The sequence below is a fragment of the Denticeps clupeoides genome, chromosome 13 (genome assembly GCF_900700375.1).
Source record: "Denticeps clupeoides chromosome 13, fDenClu1.1, whole genome shotgun sequence".
Classification (NCBI taxonomy): domain Eukaryota; kingdom Metazoa; phylum Chordata; class Actinopteri; order Clupeiformes; family Denticipitidae; genus Denticeps; species Denticeps clupeoides.
This window is the reverse complement of record NC_041719.1, coordinates 13,230,210-13,253,348: the sequence shown is the minus strand read 5'-3', so window position 1 is coordinate 13,253,348 and position 23,139 is coordinate 13,230,210. Positions and strand designations below refer to the sequence as shown.

Here is a 23,139-nt window from a genome sequence, read left to right as displayed (position 1 = left end):
ACCCATTTCTTTGTCACCATGTTTACATTTACATTTACGGCATTTGGCAGACGCCCTTATCCAGAGCGACTTACAACGTGCTTTCAAGTTACCATCGATGAAGAGATCAATTCCGGTTCACTAGGACCCTCAACTATGAATACAATCTTTTTATTCACTCTGTTGTAGATTCTGTACACAAGTTCGATAATAAGAAAGTTACAATTTAATCTAAATATTCTTTAGAGAGGAAGGTCTTGAGCTGTCGTTTGAAGGTGCTCAGTGACTGAGCTGTTTTGGCCTCGAGGGGAAGTTCATTCCACCACCGCGGGGGCCAAGACGGAGAAGAGTCTAGATGAATGTCTTCCTTGTACCTTCAGAGATGGAGGGACCAGGCGAGCAGTACTGGAGGCTCGGAGTATATGAGGTGCAGTGCGAGGTGTAATAAGGGCTGTGAGGTAGGATGGTGCTACTCCATGTTTGGCTTTGTAGGCCAGCATCAGTATTTTGAACCTGATGCGTGCAGCTACTGGGAGCCAGTGGAGGGAACGTAGCAGAGGGGCGGTGTGGGAGAATTTGAGAAGGTTGAAGATCAGTCGTACTGCTGCAATTTGTATGAGTTGTAGAGGTCGGATGGTACATAGTGGTAGACCAGCTAGAAGGGAGTTACAGTAGTCCAGTCGTGAGATTACTAAGGACTGAACCAGTAGTTGGGTGGTCTGGGTTGACAGATAAGGGCGGATTTGTCTGATATTGTAGAGAAGGAATCTACATGTCTGGGGAGTTTCCTGTTTCTGAGTGATCACGTGACGTGGCCGACCTCCACAGACTGTCCTACTTGGCCCTCTGCTGACCCTCACCTGCTGGGACTCTAACACTCTAAACTACCTGGATGTAAATTCATTATACTCAAGTGGACTGCAATAACCTTCATATGCCATCATTTTCTGGATGTATTTCATTGTAATCCAGTGCTGACCAGAGGAGGATGGGTTCCACTGGTCACCAAGTCTAGGTTCCTGTTAAGGTTTTCTTCTTGTTAGAGGGAGTTTTTTACTTGCCGCTGTTGCCTCTGGGGCTTTGAGCACTGTTCTATTTGTTAGTATCCTTGTGACAATGTACAATGTAAAAAGTTCCATATAAATAAAGATTGATTAATTTATAAGATGTGCAGGGCGCCATCTAGCTCTTCTTCTGCTTTCGGCCTTCCCGGGGATTAAATGTTAACCTCAGCCACCTCAGGCTTGACTGTCCCTGACAGATCAAAGTACAGTGACACAGTCACCCTCTCCGTGAAGGAAACAGCTGGGGTGACATCCTCAGAGAGGATCTACCCGCTCTCAGCTCTGGATCCTCCTCATTGCTCCCCATTCCATCAGTTCTCATCCACCCAAAAACTCACATGATGGCAACAACTAACCTGTACACCAAGGTAAGTGTCTGCAAGAGACGTTTTTTTAAAAGTTTTTTTTTTTTTTTTTTTTTACAACCGACCGGTCACTTTTACTTATGGCGATAGTGGGAGCACTTTCAAGGATTTATCCACCAATTCTGAATGCATTCAGTAATAACAGATTTAATTACAGTAATAACACATAATTGTTGCCAGCATAATGTACAGCATATGTAAATGTGCATTCTTGTCGGGAAATCTTTTTGCAAACAGAAGCACTGAAAGAAAACAAGTTTGCAAAAAAGTGGAAGAAGAATGAATGACCGTTGTTAATATTTAACACGTCAAATGAAGATTTATGCTGATGTCAGGGAAGCTCCCGGGTTGGGTGCATTCCCTGAGCTATAAAAATTAGGACACATATAGCGCAGAAAATATTGTTAATTCTTTTAGTTGCATTTCTATGGATTAAAAAAAAAGATTCTCTGTGTTTTTTTTTTGAGTAACTTTGTATCTGACACCAGGGTGCATGTGTTTGGGTGCCAGACCCAGAGGATGTGTGGGTGTCGGCTCGGTTGCTGCGGGACTTCTGCCCAGGCGATGAGCAGCTCCAGCTGGAGCTCAGTGATGGGAGGGTGAGGCTGAGTTATATCACACACGCATCTGAATATGGATCACACACACCGACCTCCTCACAACCTTATCTTGGAACATTTTTTTCTGTAATCCAGCTGCAGACCTGCCAATTTTGTTTAGTGCGCCCAGTGTTCCAAAATGGACTTTTGATTAAAACCGAGCAGTTATGGGAAGTGAGTGAGTGTGAGTGACAGTGTGTTTAGGCTGTTGCCACGTATGTATGGTTTGTATTAGGAGCGGTTGCAGTGCTGCTGTATCTGATAAAATCGGTTATTGACATGATGCTTGGTTCCACATTTTGGAAATTTTAGACTTGATTATGATGTCTCTCCATTTTTTAGGAGATGTCCCATCCAGTCACCCAAACATCTGGGCTCCCTCCTCTGGGTAACCCAGATATTCTGGAGGGAGAGAATGACTTAACTGCCCTGAGTTTCCTACATGAACCTGCGGTGTTGCACAACCTTCATGTGCGATTCCTGGACTACAACAGCATATACACCTACTGCGGTGAGATAAGAAAAAAGTCGTTTTCGTCATGATTCTTAGTCGCATCCATACTCATTCTACTCAAGTTTTAGTCAACTAAAACTCTCAGCATTTCACTCATATTTTAGTCAGAATTATTTAGTCTGGTTTTAGTCAATGAAAACTGTTGACATTTTAATCTAGTTTTAGTCTATATGAAGATTTTGTAATGCATCTCTCGATGAAGATTTTTTTCATATATTCCGTTGCATATATTCTGAAATGCATATGAGACAGGAAAAGTCGTACCAGACGAGCTCAGTGCTGGTTGCTTGAGCTGTATTTTTAGTATCTCTTCATGAGGATTCCTCTCCTGGATATGCCAATGGCCACACATCTGTATAGGGCTCCTTCATTTGCATTTAAATTTGTTTTATTGCCAAACAGCCATTTTTAACTGCGTGCAAAGTTCAGAAACGTGGCACCATATTGTCAGTGAATTCCATTCTTTTAAAGATTCTGAGTAAATATTAACCCCAAAACAAGGCTGACGCATGTTTTAGACACAAAACTTTGTGTGTGTATTTTGAAATGGGAATGTCATGCGATTGTATGTCAAGTGTGACGATGCCATTCTGTTGGGTGGGGCATCCTGGTATGTCCCTCTCATCACCACCACATTCTGCTCACAGGGATTGTGCTGGTAGCCATTAACCCGTACGAGCAGCTGCCCATTTATGGAGAGGAGGTAATAGATGCTTACAGTGGGCAGGACATGGCCGACATGGAGCCTCATGTTTTCTCGGTGGCCGAGGAAGCGTACCGCACCATGACCCGGTGAGCTGCCCCAGCTAACGCTATACCAACACTGTATTCACTTTCGGGGGTTTGAGTTTAGCGAGGGACAATAGTCTGCTCCATTTTCATATGACTAATGATATTTCACTTCATTTGTCATTTCCCAGGTTAAAAGCTGTTATGTGATCGTTTTTATACAATATAATTATCATATACAAAATGATACAACACAGTAATTACAAACAGTATGTGATAAATGATAACTGAATACATTCTAATATTTATTTGCAGTTGGAGACATTATGGTCATATAACATACACACCTCATAATCATTAAGTATTTGTTTAACCCTTTTTACAACTACTGCCACTGAATGTTGTTGAAACACCAACCCACAGGTTTCAATGTTTCAGCATCCCATCATCACTCTTTGGAACATTCTCAAGTCTAAACTGGCATCCATGCAGCTAACTGCAGATTGGAGAACATGGAAAAATTCTAATTCTGAAATATTAAACACAGTTACACAGCTGTGCAAAACAGAGATTACCAAAATTAATGAGCAAGTTGTTTTTGTTAAACTTTTAATCTTAGACACTGGTCTTTGTGCTGCCATTCTCAGACAATTTCATTATCTACCCTTTCAGTGAAGAGACGAACCAGTCCATTATCATCAGTGGGGAGTCAGGCTCAGGGAAGACTGTGTCCGCCAAGTTCACCATGCGCTACTTTGCTGTAGTTGGGGGTGCAGTTCAACAGACCAGCGTGGAGGACAGAGTCCTGGCTTCAAACCCCATAATGGAGGTGAAGTATATATCATTTAGATATTACAATATATCTGGTGAGATTATACCTGGTTTATACCTGATTATATCTGGTGATTTCTGCCCTCTGCCACGTTATTCAGGCTATTGGCAATGCAAAGACAACACGTAATGACAACAGCAGCCGGTTTGGGAAGTACATTGAGATTGGATTTGGACAAAACGGTGACATAATTGGAGCAAATATGAGAACATACTTGCTGGAGAAATCTCGAGTTGTTTTTCAGGTATTTTCAGCTACAGCCTGTTTCTACAATACACTTGCTTCTGTATAATTAAACACAGTTTAATAGCTTCATTATCATTTGGTAACAGATAGATTCCAGATAGAAAAAAGTGAGTAGCAGAAACATGAACAGCTATTTTTTTGGCTGCATTTATCAATCAGTTAATTATTTGATCAGATAATTATACTTTCCAGTATAATATAGTTGTGCAGGCTTTGTACACACATGATATATTATAATATAACTGAAGTGAGGTTTACTATAACCTGCAACTCTGAAGGCTCCCATGGAGAGGAATTATCACATCTTCTACCAGCTCTGCGCTTCCAGAGACCTGCCTGAGATGAGAGCCCTGAAGCTGGGTACATTTACCATATCTCTGGTCACATCAGATCAGACCTTCCTCAGAAAATTATGTTTACCCTGTTGTAAATTGAAGCGAAGCACCTCTGCATGGCATGCTTATGTCTTCAGGGCCTGCTGAACATTTCCGTTACACCAACCAAGGAGAAGAAACACAGATTCCTGGCACTGACGACGCTGTGGAACTTGATCGTACCCGCAATGCTTTCACCATACTAGGTAGACACTCAGTCCTGCACGCATCATGACTGGAGATGATTGTAGGCGCTGGACGTCTTTATGAGAGGTGGTGTTTTTGTGTTTTGAACGGCAGGAGTGCAGTCTGACCAGCAGATGGAACTCTATCAGATACTGGCTGCTGTTCTGCACCTTGGCAATGTCAAAATTCAGGCCAGTGGTAGGGGAGGAGACAGAAGCTACATTGATGTATGTCTCTGCTCATTTGACTGGTTGAAACTGAATGTTGGTTTGTGAAATAGAACAGGCTGGGCTGTAGAATGAGGAGCTCAGATCTGGCGCAGTGTCTCCAGCAGGCCTGCTGGTTTCATCCCACCTGCTGGTGGGTTTGTGTTTGTGGCAGGCGGACGACCGCTCCTTGGCACTCTTCTCCAAGCTTCTGGGTGTGGAGTGTGCTCAGATGGCCCACTGGCTCTGCCATCGGCGGCTGGCCGTGGGAGGGGAGATGCTGGTCAAGCCTATGTCGGGGCAGCAGGCCAGCGATGCTCGAGATGCCCTGGCCAAACACATCTATGGCCAGCTGTTCACGTGGACCGTTCTGAGGCTCAACGCTGCCCTGCAGGGCCAGAGAGAGCAGCCTAAATCCTTCATTGGGGTCTTAGACATTTATGGGTAAGTGTCTGGACAGCTCTCACTTATGATGGTCCTAATTTAATGTGTGTTTTTACACTGTAGTTCTGTTTTTCTTTCTGGTTGTTTTACTGAATGATACATTTTATATCAAATTTCTCATTTAATTGATTAATGGGGCTGTAAGATGGGACGTCGCGGAGCCATGACATTTCTGTGCCTTTGTTGTGCATGAAGATTCAACACCTCTGTTTTTGCATGTCTTTGCCGAACGGCTTTGCAACATTTGCCGGCCCTCCCCTGAGCCAAACGTGTGAGGTGCCGGCCGTCGGGACCGCCTACTCTCTTTCTCTTTCCCAGACGGGAGGCACCGGGGGGCGTGACGTCAGAAACCACAGGTTCTGATTAGTCTGTGACAGCTTCCTATAGGCCAGGTGTATAAAGATCTGTTCACATGTGGGGAAGGGGCTGGATCTTTGCAGGGTGGTAGTAGCCTAGTGGGTATCACACTCGCCTATGAACCAGAAGACCCGGTGTCATGATCCGGACCGGCAGGGGTTGACTCCGGATCCGGGATCCGGACCGGAGTTTCATGTTTGTCCTGTGATCATGCGAATGCGTCCTCCTTCACCGCCATGTCCAGCCCACCCGTGACAGAATGACCCGACCACGTGGACGCAGCTGATCTACGCCCTGCTGAGATCCAGGGAACCGTGGATGGTCGGGAGGACGTCTGCTCCACAGATCCATGTCCAAGGTTCCATGTACGGACGTCCCCCGACGCCGCCGTCTCGTCCGGATTCCAGCGACGCAGCTCCGGTAATCGCCAGTTCCCCGCCATGATCCATGTCAGGTTTTTTAATCAGTTCCCCAAGCGTGACAGACTCTCGGCGGCCTACGAAAGCTACCGTGGGGTCGAGAGGATCTGTCACGCTGTCCATGTCCCCCCTGGCGATTCCGGAGGCGGGGGAGTACCGGTGAATCCATGTGACCGGACCTCGATGGCCTACGAAAGCTACCGTGGGGTCGAGGAGACCGGTCGCGCAGTTCAGGTGCTCCCAGCGTTAACTGAGACGGGGGAGGCGGCGAACTTCCCAGCGGGGCGTACCGGAGACTGACCGGAGTGACGGTGCCTATGGACGGTGGACAGGACGCCGGTCCCCCACGGACGAGCCGTGCTTTGGCCCGGGCCTGACGCCGCCGGTGCAGGACAACCGCCACTCGTCCTTATGGACTTCTCCCCCCTTTCATGGACCGTTTTGTGGGCACTCCCTGGTGGTAGTGCTTTTAGGGGGGAGTACTGTCATGATCCGGACCGGCAGGGGTTGACTCCGGATCCGGGGTCCGGACCGGAGTTTCATGTTTGTCCTGTGATCGTGCAAATGCGTCCTCCTTCACCGCCATGTCCAGCCCACCCGTGACACCCGGGTTCAAATCCCGCTTACTACCATTGTGTTCCTGAGCAAGACACTTAACCCCAAGTTGCTCCAGGGGGGACTGTCCCTGTAACTACTGATTGTAAGTCGCTCTGGATAAGGGCGTCTGATAAATGCTGTAAATGTAAATGTACTCTTTCTTTCTCAGCTGATTTTCCATCGGAAGCCTTCCGAGTCTTTTCTCTCCTCCCATTTTTCTCCTGGATCAGGTGATGTCTCTGAAACTTGGTTTAGGCTGTGCTGTCCTTTTCTATCTTTTTCTCCTGTCTTTCATTTTGGTTTTCTCTGCAACATTGGTACCTTTTTACATACAATATTCACATGTAACTGCAATAATAATTTACTGGTGTTAATAAATTAGAAACTGTTCATTCTTTTAACCTCTATTGTGCCATGCCTCTTTCTGCCAGGAAACATCAAGTTGGAGTGGTTTGAATACAGTGCTTTTGTATGTGTAGAGAGAGAGTTTTTTATTCTGTTCTCCACAGTTTTTACAGGGCATCAAGGCATACATTTATTCAACCTTTAATCAATTAATTAATTGATGTAGGCCCCTTTGGTTCTAACATGATTGGGAACCTCTAATACAGATTTGTTATGTTGCAGTATGATGATGTATGATGCACCACTGTAATCCTTTCTGATGTTTTAGAGTTGGTCTGATCCTCTATTTCAGATTTGAAACCTTTGACAGAAACAGCTTTGAACAGTTCTGCATTAACTACGCCAACGAGAAGCTCCAGCAGCAGTTTAACAGGGTATGCATCTGCTTATGCCTTCTTTTCCATGAGTCTTCAGTTTCTTCTCTCCGGTCCTTCCCCTGACATTTTCTCCTCCACCACAGCATGTGTTCCAGCTGGAGCAGGAGGAGTACATGAGAGAAGAGCTGCCCTGGAGACGCATCGAGTTCAGCGATAATCAGCCGTGCATCACACTCCTCGAGGGCCCGCTGGGGCTGCTGGACCTATTGGATGAGGAGTGCAGAGTAAGGCCCAAGTAGCTGTGGTCACCTTGTGACATATTTTCTTCTGCTATCAAAAAAAGACAAAGAAGCCATAACATTTCCTCCACAATCTGGAGGTTCCACCTCACAATGCAGATGCTATCACTTCATTCTCAAGTGTAACCACACCTTTGTGTGATATAGTAACAGAATGATGATGGGCTATCCATCATCATGCATTATTGCGTTGTGTGCTTGTACGTTGTGTCATTCCGGTGTGTAATCTGCAGATGCCAAAAGGCTCAGATGAAAACTGGGCGCAGAAGCTGTACGACCAGCACCTGACGCGCAGCGCCCACTTTCGCAAGCCACGCATGTCAAACACGGCCTTCATCATCCTGCACTTCGCTGATACAGTGAGTTTCCTGCAGTTTACATGAAAAATAACATAAGAATAACATAGAAATCATGAATAAATATCTGATTGAAAATGTCACTCTTAATTGTACTGACCCTTAATACTGTGTTTACATGATTATACGCAGTGTACTAAAATATTCTTCAGGTATGGATTAGTGCAACAAAGGTATAGTAACATAAAGTGTTACCAAAGAATGACATATGACATTTAAAATTCTGTTGTTCTTTATGTTCCGCTTTTTAGGTGCAGTATGAGTGTGAGGGATTTTTAGACAAAAATCGAGATACAGTGTTTGAGGAGCCAATTAATATAATGAAAGCAAGTCAGGTATGAATGCACAGTATACAAACTGTCCGTATAAACCTATTTCTCACTTAAATTGCTGCCATATCTTACTGGTTCCCAACATTCCTCCTCCCAGTCTGAGTTGGTTGCTGAGCTGTTTCAGCAGGGTGCTGCAGGGGGCGCTCTCACACTGTTAACGCTCAAGTCCTCCATTCCCAATGGGAGTCTGCGCTCTGGGAAAAGACCTCACAGGGAACACAAGCTGACTGTGGGCTTCCAGGTGAGTCTCAGGAAGAACAGGGTTCCATTGGGTTCTATTAATGTATGTGATAATAATAATATATATATATGTATATATATATATATACACATACATATATATTTTGTTTCTATGCCAACAGTTCCGTCAATCTCTTCAGCTCCTGATGGACACACTGAACAGCACCACTCCGCACTATATCCGCTGCATAAAGCCTAATGACCTCAAAAAGCCCTTTGAGTGCGTGAGGCCCAGAGTGGGTGTGGCCAGTTATGGGAATTCCTGGAACTGAAATTATGAATTCAAACCAGAATTTTAATTGTGAATGGGCAGTGACTCCATCAATGTTTTCCCTACTCAGCTTGTCAGTTGGTACAAAACCGTGGTCTGGATTTGCTGTCTCAGATCCAGGCATGGCCATCACTGGGTATAGCTCTAAATCTTTTGTGACCATTGTGGCTAAATCTCTCTTACCCTCAGGTTCGATCCCAAGAGGATAGTCCAACAGCTACGAGCATGTGGCGTACTGGAGACAATCCGAATTAGTGCTGCAGGATACCCTTCAAGGCAAAACGTCTACTTTGAATGCTTGATGCAAATTGACGTGGTTGTAGATTGTTTGAGGACTTGGGGTAGCACAATAAATCCCTCCAGCGATGTATAATCACTGGTGTACAGTAATAATCATTCATATGATGTAAAGTATTCTGTACAAATCTACGCACATGCACACACACTGCACAAAATAAAAATAAAAAAAATAAAAAAAACTTTTCGTCTAGCACTTAACAATTCCCTAGCATGTTCTATTCCTGACAAGTTAGACCTTATCAGGGCTCTTAGTTTTGTAACTCAAAATCTATATAAATTGAATGAGAATTTCTGGAGTCTTCCTCTTGTAAGTCGCTTTGGATAAAAGCATTTGCCAAGTAAAGTAAAGTAAAATAAAGTAAAGAATACTTTACATTTCTTTGCATGTAGTTTTTGCAGTTATACAGAAATTATATTAAATCTTTTTTTCCCATTTTTCGAATTTTTCTTGAGACCTTTATTCTCACCTCTTGTTTTTTTTTTTGGCTGGTTTAGATGGACCTATGAAGACTTCTTTAGCCGTTACAGAGTGCTACTGCGTCAGTCTCCAGGCCAAGGGACCATTAAGACCGACTGTCAGAGGGCCCTGCAGGAGCTCATCCCTGACTCAGAACTGTACTGCTTTGGCAAGACAAAAGTATTCTTCAGGGCTGGACAGGTGGCTGTGCTGGAGAAGCTGCGAGGCGAGAGGCTACATGCGGCTGTGGTCACCATCCAGAGCCGGGTGAAGGGCTGGATGGCCCGCAGGCGCTACCTCCACATCTGCTGGGCAGTGCTGACCCTGCAGAGATACACACGAGGACGCCTGGTCAGGAGGTGAGTTAAATGTGTGTCGTCAACGCTTACACTTCCATCTTTTTATTTTTTAGTATTTGACACAATTGTATGCATATAATGGACATCATTACCACTAACACATGAACGTATGGATGCTTGAGTGTTTTGTGTGCTGTGGATTTTTCCCAGAATGCTGACTGTGTTGCAGGCTGGCCCACACTCTGCGCTACACTCATGCTGCTTTGGTGGTACAGAAGACCTACCGCATGCTGGTGGTCAGGCAGCTCTATCTGATGATCCGGGAGGCTACCATCACCATCCAGGCCTATATCAGGGGCATGCTGGCACGCAGAGCCTACAGAGAGGTGCAACAATTCTCTCCATGAAAATTAATGGGCAGGATTAGATCTCATTAAAGGTGGAATGTATAAGATTTAACATCATCAGACAGGGGCAGTATTTCACCATATCTCAAACGTCAAATGTCCATGTATCAGTTCAATGTTTAATGATCGTTGTTTTATTTCTTGATTGATTGGCGGTTGATAGCGGTTAGTGGATAACGATAGTGGTTGGTCGTGGCATGAACATATTTCATCTCTCTTTTCCAGCTGTTGCAGCAGCGAGCTGCGATTTTGCTGCAGGCCACAGTGCGGGGGTGGCTGCAGCGGAGGGCGTTTGGACGCATCCGGGCTGCAGTGGTGCTGCTGCAGTGCTGTGTGCGCCGACAGGCTGCCAGGAAGGAGCTGCGAAAGCTGCGAGCGGAGGCGCGCTCGGTGGAGAAGTACCGTGAGCTCAATAAAGGCATGGAGGTCAAGCTGATGCAGCTGCAGCTGCGTGCTGACCATCAGGTCAGAAAGGAACACTGACCTTTGGAACATTCTGTTCACCAGTTTTTTGGTTTTCATTTGCAGCTATAAAAAGGCCAATATAACATCTAATAGTTGGCCATTATAGCATGATATTTAATATATTATACAACGGTTTATTTTTCGACATATTCCTTTTCATGTGAAATAGTCGAAACTAGCAGTGGTACAATACAGTGCTGTGCATATTCTATCATATGAATATATAAAAGAATAATGGAATAATGTACAACGTGCTTGTTTCGTGTGTGTTCAGGCCAGGGAGAGTGCCAGTCTGCGGGAAATGCTCCATACGGAGCGCGAGGCCCATGTCTCAGAGCTGGAGCAACTTCGGGCAGCCCTGCGCAAACTAGAGGCACAGCTTCAGGTGAAACCACAGAAAACTCCCGCTGTCTCAGTCAAAGAGGAGGAAGAGAGACAGAGGACTGAGGAGCGACATGCCAGTGATGTCCTCAGACTCACACAGGTGAGGTCTGACTTCTGAGCATCACCCCGCGCCGCAGTCTCCCCTCCTAAGAACGTCCATAATCACGCTGCAATCATTTTCGGCCTGTACATAGGAGCTTCAAGCTCTCAAAGTAGAAGGTGAATCTCTGAAAAAAGAGAAGGAGGACCTGTCCACTCATTTACTCCAGCAGGAGAAATCACAAGTGGGTGAGTTTATATATATATTTTTTTGACAGACCTACTTATTTCTGTTTTGTACAAAATTTAAGATGCTTCTCTCAACCTCCTTAAGTGCTGAAGGATTTGTCTGTTTTTCTTTTACTTATGATAGACCATTTCATAATACTGGTAATGATAATACCTGTAGTGTCATGAAGCTAAAGGTGTTTCTAGTATTGGATTCCTAGCCGCCATACAAAAATAACGTCAGAAACTCTGTGTGTATTTTCCAGAGCGCATGGCGCAGGCCATATCTAATGCCGGCGCGAGCATGAAAGCAGAGCTGGAGGAGGAACGGCGGCGCTATCAGGGTTTGCTCAGAGAGTTCACCCGCCTGGAGCAGAGATACGAGAACCTGAGGGACATGAGCGCGCTTGCTGAGGTACCCACATGTCAGCAAAAACAACACAAGAGTGAGAAAATCAGACTCAGAATCAAAATTGTGCTTATTGGCCAAAGTACGTGTGCGAACACGAAGAAGGGATTTCCTTCCCGTCGATGGTGTCTCTCAGGCACAGCATTATAAAAAACAACATAAATCGTATATACATAAAATACAAAGATTGAAAAAAAGATATCAACTATTTTGAAATTGCCTGACGTTTAACAGTTTATCTCTGGGAAAAGTAATATGGTCCGAGTGACCAAATGCACAGAAAATGAACTAAAACAAAGAACGTATGAGAGAGCGCAGTACCAAGGCTATCATCCATGACACCATCTAGGCTCTTTTAGACGGCTAAACTGCTGATTTGTACTGGTTTTTAAGCGATCTCAGGGACACAAGAGGACAGACTCATCCCAGGGCCTGGTCTCCTCTCCAACAAGCCCCTCTTTCCCATCACCTGAGGACATGCGCCGGGCCAGTGTGACCTCAAACACGCCTGAAAGGAGGCCTGTCGGCACTGACACCTCACTGGTGCGTCTTGAGTGAACATTATGTACTACCCAGAACCTACTGTGTTCAAATCTATTCCGGTCCAAAAGCTTTCTTGTATTGTCAGGGAACGCTGATGGAGGACATGGGTGTGGTGATGGAGACGGCTGAGAAAATGAAAGTTGAAGACCTTACACATGCATATGATGCTCTGCGTGTGGCCAACAAGTGAGGGGGGTTTAATATTTAGTCTTTAAAGGCTTACTAATAGTCTTTACGTTTAGCTTCTGCAAGGAATCAAATCAGTTCTGTTTGAAAGCTCAGTTTTCTACCTTCACTACTGTGTGTATTAGATAACGGTTGAATTTTCTACTGTGTTGGTCAGGTTTCTGGAGGAGCAGATACGTTCCCAGGGTGCCCAGTGCAGGGAAAACCTGCCTGCTCTGAGTGTACATGCTGATTGCTATACGGCAGAGAACCCAGAAATCCAGGTAACCCGAGAGACCACTGGAACACCATAGTTATTCGGCTCTAGGGAGTTTCCAACATGTGTCTCCGTTCAGGAGCTGATGGAGCAGTTGGAGGTGAGGGATCTAGAATGCTGGCGCCTGAGGAAGGAGCTCAAAGACCTGAGACACACCGTCACATTGAGGAGCAGCTTGTTATTGTCCGGTTGGTACCCTGATAACAGAAACCTGCAAAACCACTTAATGCAATGTCCCGGTTCTTAGACTGCATACTTCATGGTGTGCATTAACAGACAGAATCAGGCTGTTCTAGATCAAAGACTCCTTCAAACCCTTCCATCCGTTGTTTCCATGGACAAACACCACTCCCGAGATTCAGTGCATGACAGTGACAAAGTCTACAAAGACCTAAACTTTGTAGACTACAGTTTCTACTAACATAGAAAGAAAGCCAAGTCAATGTATTGTCTTCTATTGTTGTCTTCTATACACAAGTATTACGAAAGACGAACATTTTAGGCTGTGATCAACATGACAATATTCAGTTTGCTATTACAATTTAACCTGGTTTGTCGGAGACTGGTCAAATTAATTACAATGTTAAAGAGAAACATATGCATATTTCACATGCGCTTTGACTGATAATGTTCCTGTAGAAGACCAGATTAGGCCCGGTGAGGTCTGCCCTGGTTTCTTAAGATTATGAAATACAGCTTAGATCTTTTGTAGGCCCTGCTGTGGCTTCACCTCCACTCCAGGCGAAGGCAGGAGATGTCACAGGCTTGCTGGAGTGTAAGAAGAGGGACGAGGGAAGACTCATTAAAAACCTCATCACAGGTTAGTGGGTGGCAGGATGGTAAAGGGTGCTTGTTGCCGTGGAGACAATGAGAAGTGATGAGAAGTATTATTTTACAGACCTGAGAGCAAGCCTTGCGGCATCGTTGCCATTGGGTCTGCCAGCGCAGGTTCTGTTCCTTTGTGTGCGACAGGCGGATTGCAGTGGGGAGCCGACTCGCGCCCATGCCCTCTGCAGCACTTCAATCGCTGCCATCAAAGCTTCTCTGAAGGTACCCGCCCATGGCCAGACAACACTAATGACCAAAAGGATGGGGTGGTAGTAGCCTATAAACTAGAAGACCACAAAGTCTCCATTGTGTCCCTGAGCATGCACCGAAAAGAGGTGGGGACATACTTTAGATAATGTATGGACATTTATATGCGGAAATGTTCTGTTACAACGGACATCATCATTTAGACTACTGTCTTTGCCTGTCTGGGAATGATAATACTACATAATCTTTATTTAGGGATGTAATGGGTAAAGACAGGGGATGCCCATACATACTATAAAAATAAGATGTAAAAAGGCTTTATTAACTGTAATGAAACACTTGTTCTCTGTTTCAGACACACTGCAGTGACCTCATTATGACAGCACTGTGGCTAAAAAATTCCTGCCTTTTAGCTGACCTTCTGAGTCAGTATTCCACTCAGGTCAGTCGGGCCATCATATGCACCAATCAGCCGTAAGATTATGAAAGGTGATAGACAAAATTGTGATGACTTGGAGGTTGGGTCCAAACTGCAACTGACTGGCTGGTTTCCCGGTCTACAGTGGTGAACTGGAGAATTTCCAATTAAGTTAATACTGATTCTGATAGAAAGGTGTCACAGTGGACACAGTGCATCAGTTTTTTTGCTTACTTGCATAGGCACCATGTTCTACACTGAGCATGGTTTGGACAACGTTCTGCTGAGAAACCATGGGTCTTCCATTCATGTGGATACTGTATTCCTTTTTCACCACCACCACCCTTCATAGAAAGATGTCATGAATACATGGCGTGGCAGGAAAGGACACAAAGCTCGATTCACAAAGAGGGGGTCACAAAGATATCAATCCAATCAAGCATTTGTAGGATGTCCTAGAAAAACAAATCCAATCTACAGGGGCATCACCTCACAACATACAGTACTTACAGGAAGGATCCATGCCTTGATGGGTCAGGGCCTACTTAATGTGGCTGATCAATATATATATTGATCTCTCTCTCTCTCTCTCTCTCTACATATATATCTCTGAGAGAGCTGTTGTGTGCTCATGATCTCAGGACCAGAGTGGTTTGGACAATTTTGTGCCATTGACGTTCAATACAAGTGAACTGAATCGTACACTAAGTGACCTGTGCATCCAGGCCTATCAGCAGCTGCTCTCTATCACTGAGAGTCGTCTACAGAGCCTCATTGGTAGGTCTTTGTCTTTAAGAGCTCAGATATCCACAGCAGTGTTTCTCCTGCATTCTGCATTAACCTCTCGCCCCCGTATCTACCCTCAGTCCCTGCAGTGCTGGAGACTGAGACCATCCCTGGGCTTTCAGGATCAGGCAGTAAGCTGGTGGGCTCACGGAGGCGAACAGGATCCGACCCCAGAGCGGCTGGGGCTGAGGCACCGTCCATGGTAATGGTGCTGCGGGAGATGAGCGCCCTGCACACGGCCATGAACCAGCAGGAACTTCCGATCAGGCTGCAGGAGCAGGCCTTCCGCCAGATCACGTACCTGCTTGTAGCCACTGCGCTCAACAGCCTGATCCTGCGCAAAGACCTGTGCTGCTGGAACTGTGGCCTGCAGACCAGGTAGACTATGAGGAGTAAATAGCACAGACCACCTCCATTTCACATTAGCATCATGCGTTATCACTGCTGCCCCACAGCGGTGGTGACATGCTCATTTCTAAGGTTGGATCACTGTTTTTGGTGTGTCTTTGCCATGATCATGTACATGCTTTAATCAATCGGGCTTCATTTTTTAACGCTGCTAAATCAGACCAATTATTTCCCAGAAATGTCTGGTAGCTAATTAGCTGTGAGATGGAGAGCTAAATTTTTTTATATATATATATATTTTTAGTCCAGCCTCCAAAACAGAAAAACAAGCAATTTTTCTTTTAATTTACAGGAATGCATGGCTGAACTCTAGAACTCATGAACTCTAGAACTCATATGAACTCATAGGACGCTTTCCCATAATGAGCCGATATGTGGTAGAAAACAAATGCAAATATTAGGTGGACCTCAGACAGTCTATAACCAGACTCTTCCGTTTTTGACCCCAAAATAAAGATGCAAAAATTAGATGCAATCCTTTTAAATGAACTGAGAACTGAAACTCATGGACAAATCGGAGAAGACTGGAAGCTTGCTAGAATTCACAGGGGTTGGTTGAATGAGTTTTAATTGTTGCAATCACAGCATCATGAATTTCTGGAGAGACTTATTTAGCACTACTTTATCTGCATTAGATCATCTCTAAAACCTAAAACTGATTAAAATCCATCCTCAAGACCAGGCCCCAATGGCTGATAACAGCATTATGTCTGATTTCCACTTTTATTTGAACCATGCTGGTGGTTAGGGTGCCATGTTTGTGATTCAACTAGGTACAACCTGAGCTTGCTGGAGGACTGGTTGAGGGCACGGGGGCTGCAGGAAGGGGGAGCTGTTGCCACACTAGAGCCCCTCATCCAGGCCGCCCAGCTCTTGCAAATGAGCAAGAACTCTGACGCTGATGCCAAAGCCCTGGTCCAAACATGCCATGTGCTCTCTACTCAACAGGTGGGAGGCTGTCATTCAGAATACGAAACACCAACCGTGAATTTCATGTGAATTCCATGTCCTTCTGACCCGGTTCCATTTGCCTCTCCTAGATTGTAAAGCTGTTAACCCTCTATAGCCCACAGAGTGGCGCTGAGGAGAGGGTCACGCTCAACTTCATCCGTATAGTGCAGGTACAACTAGAAAGTGTCATTTATTCTGTCTGTGACGTATTATTTTGCACCTTTACGTGTCCCCTTCCTTACTTGCTAGGCCACCACTGCCCCATTAGGGTCATTTAGATTACCCTAAATGCAAAATGTCATATTTGGCCGTATCATCTGCTATTGTGTTTTTGACTAAACACCGAATGTAAGACCACGCCCCATTGTCAGAAAACAGGAAGCTCTTCTTCAGATGTTTCTTGTCTCTGACCGGATGTATATGCTGCAGGGCCTGTTGAAGGAACGTTCGGGTGTCATGCAGTCATACCTGCTTCTGGATGTGCGCCGGGTCTTCCCTGTAATATTTCCACGCCACACCCCACCACTTCTAAACGCGGAGCAGCTAGCAATCCCAGAATGCCTCAAGATCTCCTTCCTCCGCAAGACCTGAGCCAGAACAATAATTACAGTCCAAAGCCCCTTTCATAGCCTTTCATTTCTGTTATAGTTTAGAGATCTACTGCTTCTGATTATGGGATAAATTATTTAAACATAGTAAAGTTTTGTACTACTACTGGTACTACTACTAATAATAGTAAGAAGAATGTACTTAAAAAAAAAATCTGACCATTTTATTCTAAAACCATGTTAATTTGTGTGTACTTTGTGTGTAGACTCAGTATATATGAATATTTGAAACACTTTTGAAACAGCACATCTTTTGAAACAGTTTATTGGAAGTAGAAACGTAGCAGTGCTGTAGTCCGTCTCACCTCCACCCGCAATATGAACAATCATTAAAAACAAAAAGAAAAAATTATAAACATCTTAGTATAAAAAAAACTCTCATGCGAGTACTTGGTACCACTACACATCAGTAATACATATTTATATATTCACAAGCCTTCGAAAAATACAAAAATAATACAAAAAAATAAATAACTAAAAGGAAAACCAACAAAAAGGACAACAGTAGGAAATTACATCAAAAGACACATGCTTGCACAAGAATCTTTCCCACCATGCACTGCTTCCTATTTACAGGGCTGGAGCCTACACATGTGAACACGGGCTGGATACCCTGCGCTTCTGGTTGTGCTTTTCGATTGCACTTCCTCTGGTCAGTGTCTGTACTCCCGTCTCGCGAACCTCACAGTATCACAAAGGCCAACGATCCCCACTGCGTTTCATTGTCAACCGCAAGACCATTTATCTCTTACTGCAGATGCTGTTAGCTGCTATAGCAACGCTGCGTCTGGGAAGTGTGGGTTTTGTAAGGGGCAAGGCTGAAACCATGGGGTTAAGCCCCCTCGCGGCAGATTATACTAAACAGAATGCTCAGAGGCACAACCATTAAGTCAGGAATCGATCATACCTGACATATACAGTTTTTTTTTTTTTTAAGAAGATACGGGACTCGCCGACCAGTTTTCCAAACAGCATTTACAAGACAAGGAACGGTTTGTGCTGATATAAATCACACTGTAAACATCACCTCTAGAGCTAAACTTCATATAACAAATGCATAGACTGAAAGTTTAAAAGTAAAACTATAAGGGCACGTACATTTGTCTATTCAGAATGCTGATTGGGCACAGCCTGCGCTCTGAGATTCCTAAATTCTCATTAGACGGCGTGGCAGCTACTTCCAGGTTTGACGCAGATGTATGCTGACAAGGCCGCGGAGCATTCGATCAGATCCGTCCTTCGAGTGGTGCCATTAACTCAAACCTGCCATGGCAACATGATACACACACAAACAGGGGCTACCTTGTCTGACATTGAAGGACCACGCTGGCTCCTGACATGCCATGTAAACGTGTGTCATGGTCCCAGCTCCCCGTGCTGGTTGTGAAAACGCCAATTTGCTGGCATATGAGCTGTGCAAATGTGATGAGCCCTCAGTTCAGAAGCACTACGGAGATGGACAGCAGGGTTGCGGCAAATATCAGCTTTGAGTTCTCGGCACAGCCCAAAGAAAAGCCCCATGGCAGGCAATATTTGATGAAGCATGCCAAAACAAACCTTTATCAGAGGCCACAATGGCAAAGCTAGACAATTCGAAAACACATCAGTTACTGTCCATAACAACGCCACTGCCCACCTGAGCATAAGGTCATAAAATTTAAAAGCCCTGTGGACATTATAGTGGAATGTTGGGGTCACTAACTTCACAAGTAAGAGAGACTTAAGTGGGAACAGTTAAGTTCCTGCTAAACATCTAATGATAAAGAAAATCAGAGCCTTTTCCCTAGAAAAGGCAAAAAAAAAAAAAGTGGATCCCTCATCCATGTCTTGATTTGGCCCCACCCCCCTTAGAAATGGGCTGGAAGAGCATCAATGGCTGTACATGTGCAGCACTGAGACTTCAGTGAGACTAGAAGACCTTTTTTGATTATAAAGGCAGCATTAAACCATTTTACTTAGATCCTGAACTCACTGAGGTGGTGAGGAGGGTAGACCTGGTGTAAAGACACCTCTACTTTTGTGCGATTAATATATGTATATTTACCTTTAATCATACATATTTAAAGGTGCAATGTGTAAAAATAGTATTTTTTTTAAATTAAAATGTTTGAGAGAATGTAAAGAAATAAGTGTTTTGAAAATTTCATTGACCAGAGCCCCACTGTGTCTATTAAAGTTGACATTGCGTTACTGCACTGAGACCCATTTTTGAGGAAAAGAAGTAATAACAACCCAAATGTCTATAGGGCTGAAGTGATCCCCTGTCAGTACCCAGTCTGATCTGTCTGCTGGATCCATTGTTTTCATGCAAATGCTTGAAACTTAAAATAAAGATTTGTAAAATTCATATGTACTTTTTACAGTGTAAAAAAATATGTGTAAAATACACTGTAAAATGTACATGTGGGCGGGTCCAGGTGAAGGAATGGATCAGGTACTGGCTCCACCCTCTGATTATATACAGGTAGTGAATGAATATGTGGAATGTGCAGTGTGGTGGTTTGTGCACTGAGGCAGCGGCTCAATATATTATTTTTCTTTCAAGTCTGATTTTTAAAAGGAGACTGGTATGCCCTTTACCAGGATTAAGATGCCTGGGTCTTCTTGTAATTAAACACATTGCATCTTTAACGGGCCTACACTGAAAGGAAGGGTAGTTTTAAGGAGAGATGATTACAGCAAATGGAAACAAGTTCTCTCTCAGTGTGCTAAATTTATTTATGCCCCTTTTGTAGCAATTTAGGAGCATTTTAGCCATTACAATTCAATTACTTTAACACAATTAAGCCATGGCATCTTTCCATGTTACTTATGATGGCTAGATTTTTATGAACAGGCAACACTGGTTTACAAAGGGTGGAGACGCCTCATGGCGTCACATGGAACCTGCAGATGACATCAACATCAGACAGGTAGGCAGTGTGCTTAAAAGAGGTAAAAGGTACCGCAGGAAGGTTCTCTTGAAGTCCACACAAGTCCTCAGGTCTTGTTTGTCATGTGACCTGTGCAGCTGGCACATGTAAAAACAGCCACTATACCTGCCTGTTCAATAATTAGTCTTCCCGTGGGAAGTGCAGGAAGTGCTGAAATTCATAGCGAGGTCAGTGTAAAACCCTCTCTGACTCACACTGTTTATTTGGTCCTAGCAATTTAGAGCATAAGCCATGATCTTTACAATTATTGGCCCATTTGTGCTTGATCTGCATAAGAAAATCACTGTTAAATGTCTGGTCACATTGACGTTGTACAACAGAATGTTATAGGCAGAAGAAAAAAGTTAGAATATTAGTGTAACTTCTGTAGAAATACACTGGAGTCCTTGTGGACAGGCTGGGGAATCATGTATCACAATCATATATGACAACAAGTGTCTGGGTGGTAACTCAGCAGGGATGGAAGAACATGGCACTACATGAAGCAAACCCTACTCTTGACAGAATTACACATCTTTGCTTTAAACAGCTGTTTTTTTTTCCTGAAACACTCTTCAGTGTTCCACCAGACAAAAGGTACATCTGTTCACATTACAAAGTAAAATAACCATATCATACAATAGAACCTCTGATGCTTCAGCATATACATCTTCAAATTCACATATTTCATATATCTATCTTCAAAATAATCATATATCATATATCTTCGTATAGTTTGATATAAATGTCTAGTTATGACATATTGTTTATGAACGAATATTAGAACACATTTAAATAATTAAAGACCAGTTCAATCCTTCGTTTAGAAAATAAAGGTAGCAATCTCGAGACAGGGCTCTTATTAAGAGTATTTTGGCAGTGTATCCTGTCTATAATTGCTGTATGTAGATAATAATGGTGCCTGGGTGGGACTGTATGTGTGTATGGTGTAAAGATTGTGTGTGTTCAGAATTGTGCAACTCTAGAAAGATAGAGGGCAGTGTTGTGCAGCCTACACAGTTTTAGAGAGAGGAATGTGAAGGGGCGGAGGGGCAGGGCATCTCTCTTAGCTGCCGCGGCCCTCCTCGGCAGAACGCTGGTCGGATTTCAGCTTGACAAACTCCTTGGCCACGTCGTCATTGTTGCGCTGGGAGAGGATCCGGAGAACGGTCAGCCCTGTCTCGTCCATGTGGATGCGCTTGCCCAGCGGCAGCCAGCAGGCCACGCTGCCCCGGGACACCACGTCCTTCAGCTGCAGCACTGCCATGCCCACTGTCCGGTCCTCACGAGCGAAGCAGTAATCCTTCACACAGACCTGCAGCTCGTAGCACTCTGGTCCCACTTCGTTACTTAACGTACTGGAGGAGATGCAGTTTAGCAGAATCACTTTACTGCACTCAGTAAATGAACATAATCATTAAAAATAAAGCATGAAAGAATAGACCAACATTTTCAGTAGATCAGAAGTATAGTAAAAAAACAAACAAAAAAAAACATTTATTGCAGACTGGCCATAATAATTTCTTTGGGACTACATAATGCTTGTTAGATCAACTCCAAAGTAGCATGACACCATGATGTAAACACTGAGCTTTTTCTGAGACTTTCCACTTGCTCAAAGGACTTCATATAAAACCCATATTTGTGGGTAATAATTATCTAGGGTGCACAAATACAGTTAGTCAAACTTCATATTGAGAGCAGTTGTCAATATTTTTCTAATAGACATGACATGTATGGTTGTTGCATACCTTCTTTTTTTGCAGTAGTAGTAGTAGTAGTATGTGTGTGGATGCCATGTGTCAGTGTGCCTATGTGTGTGTATGTTGCCTATATAGCTACTGGACACCTACATTTCCGGGATAATTAAGGTCTGTTTATCTTGAAGTCTTTCAGAGTGCAATTCTTGTTTCTAATAATTATTTATTAAACTAATTATTTTAAAATAACATTCTTATCTAGTGCTTATTAAAGACTAGGCTTCACATACTTAATGATGCCTGGCCTGCTGTTATTGGAGACTGAAATAAATGACTAATAATGCTCTCAAAGTTTGTAAAACTTACAATGTGAAGGTTTCATTGTATTTTGGAGCCCAGCTGTTATTCTTTGACTTGGTTGCATACTTCCTCTTCTTATCACTAAGATGAGGACCAATGATGAAGACTTCTACGAAAGGTCGGAAGATCCCTGAAGTCTGCCACCGCAGGTCATTCGCAGCCACAACTGCATGTAAGGAGAGAGTGTGAGGAGGACGTGGACTTAATATCGGATTACATTTTTTCTGTAGAATAATAAAGTCTCACCTTTGACAGTAATTTTGTGTTCGCCTGTGTTGGGGTGGGTAAAGATCTCCACGTGAATAGACACCTCGCCAACTGCATCCTCTACCCCTGAGCCTGACAGGATGTGAACAGTGACAGATGAGCCCAGCACATCACTTCTGCCTTATTTGAAAAGAAAGGTTATTTCTAGATATCCTGCTTGTATACCAAGATCCCTTGCTTTAAGTGTTCTACGTCCTGCTAGACGACTGAAGAACAGATTTTTTGTAATGCTCTGCTCAGGAAGAACACACTTGAGGCCAGATATATTGACCTGTGACTGGCCCCTCAGGGTTCTGAACAGAACTGCAGATTCATTAACAAACTTTAGAAGTGTAAGCACCCGTGATCTCACAGGTATTGTGACAGTATTCATCTGACTTTAGGTAACATTGCTGTTGGAATAATGAGACTAAAGGTCATGGTAACCACTGAAAGTGGCATGGGAGAGCTGGTCAGTGTGGGTCCATCCATCTGTCAGAACAAGCAAGTGCGTGCTAATTTCGGACCTTGCCCCAGCCATTCAGTTGAACCCGTCTCCAGAGCAGGGCATGGACATGGGCGGAACGGGTGGCCGAGTCCAGCTCCACGGT

The 23,139-nt window shown here is 44.1% G+C and overlaps 2 protein-coding genes and 1 long non-coding RNA gene across 15 annotated transcripts in view; 1 reads left to right on the top strand and 2 right to left on the bottom strand.

Annotated features, from left to right (window-relative positions):
- The first annotated feature begins 1,273 nt into the window (after window positions 1–1,273).
- On the top strand, window positions 1,274–18,015 carry LOC114801588 (unconventional myosin-Vb). The gene is made up of 35 exons (XM_028999643.1): window positions 1,274–1,411; window positions 1,897–2,007; window positions 2,350–2,518; window positions 3,169–3,313; window positions 3,923–4,079; window positions 4,183–4,326; window positions 4,607–4,688; window positions 4,801–4,908; window positions 5,003–5,115; window positions 5,270–5,538; window positions 7,609–7,690; window positions 7,777–7,917; window positions 8,166–8,291; window positions 8,540–8,623; window positions 8,718–8,861; window positions 8,983–9,080; window positions 9,321–9,407; window positions 9,927–10,247; window positions 10,417–10,573; window positions 10,820–11,059; window positions 11,334–11,543; window positions 11,638–11,731; window positions 11,977–12,125; window positions 12,513–12,662; window positions 12,748–12,848; window positions 13,006–13,111; window positions 13,184–13,292; window positions 13,817–13,924; window positions 14,003–14,154; window positions 14,495–14,581; window positions 15,199–15,334; window positions 15,424–15,721; window positions 16,525–16,699; window positions 16,792–16,872; window positions 17,132–18,015. Exons 1-35 carry the CDS (start codon window positions 1,382–1,384, stop codon window positions 17,291–17,293), a joined length of 4,926 nt encoding a protein of 1,641 aa, XP_028855476.1. The 5' UTR covers window positions 1,274–1,381; the 3' UTR covers window positions 17,294–18,015.
- On the bottom strand, window positions 7,493–17,422 carry LOC114801590 (uncharacterized). 3 transcript variants are annotated; one of them, XR_003751603.1, is made up of 4 exons: window positions 17,171–17,422; window positions 10,472–10,563; window positions 8,217–10,212; window positions 7,493–7,896 (listed from the first exon to the last, which is right to left on the bottom strand). It is a non-coding gene; the product is annotated as an uncharacterized LOC114801590 (long non-coding RNA). The 3 variants fall into 3 exon arrangements; XR_003751602.1 differs by having other exon boundaries at window positions 7,493–8,300; window positions 8,671–10,212; XR_003751601.1 differs by having other exon boundaries at window positions 7,493–10,212.
- unc13a (unc-13 homolog A (C. elegans)) overlaps window positions 17,560–23,139 on the bottom strand; it is a 36,591-nt gene continuing 31,011 nt past the window's right edge. For 9 of the 11 annotated variants that reach the window (XM_028999631.1, XM_028999635.1, XM_028999633.1 and 6 more), the window contains 3 exons: window positions 22,529–22,621; window positions 22,289–22,448; window positions 17,560–21,580 (listed from right to left, as the gene is read on the bottom strand). In XM_028999631.1, coding sequence (XP_028855464.1) covers window positions 21,289–21,580; window positions 22,289–22,448; window positions 22,529–22,621 — 545 coding nt within the window. In that variant the 3' untranslated portion in view covers window positions 17,560–21,288. The remainder of the gene's footprint in view (window positions 21,581–22,288; window positions 22,449–22,528; window positions 22,622–23,139) is intronic. The other 2 variants (XM_028999634.1, XM_028999638.1) reach the window with 1 other exon arrangement.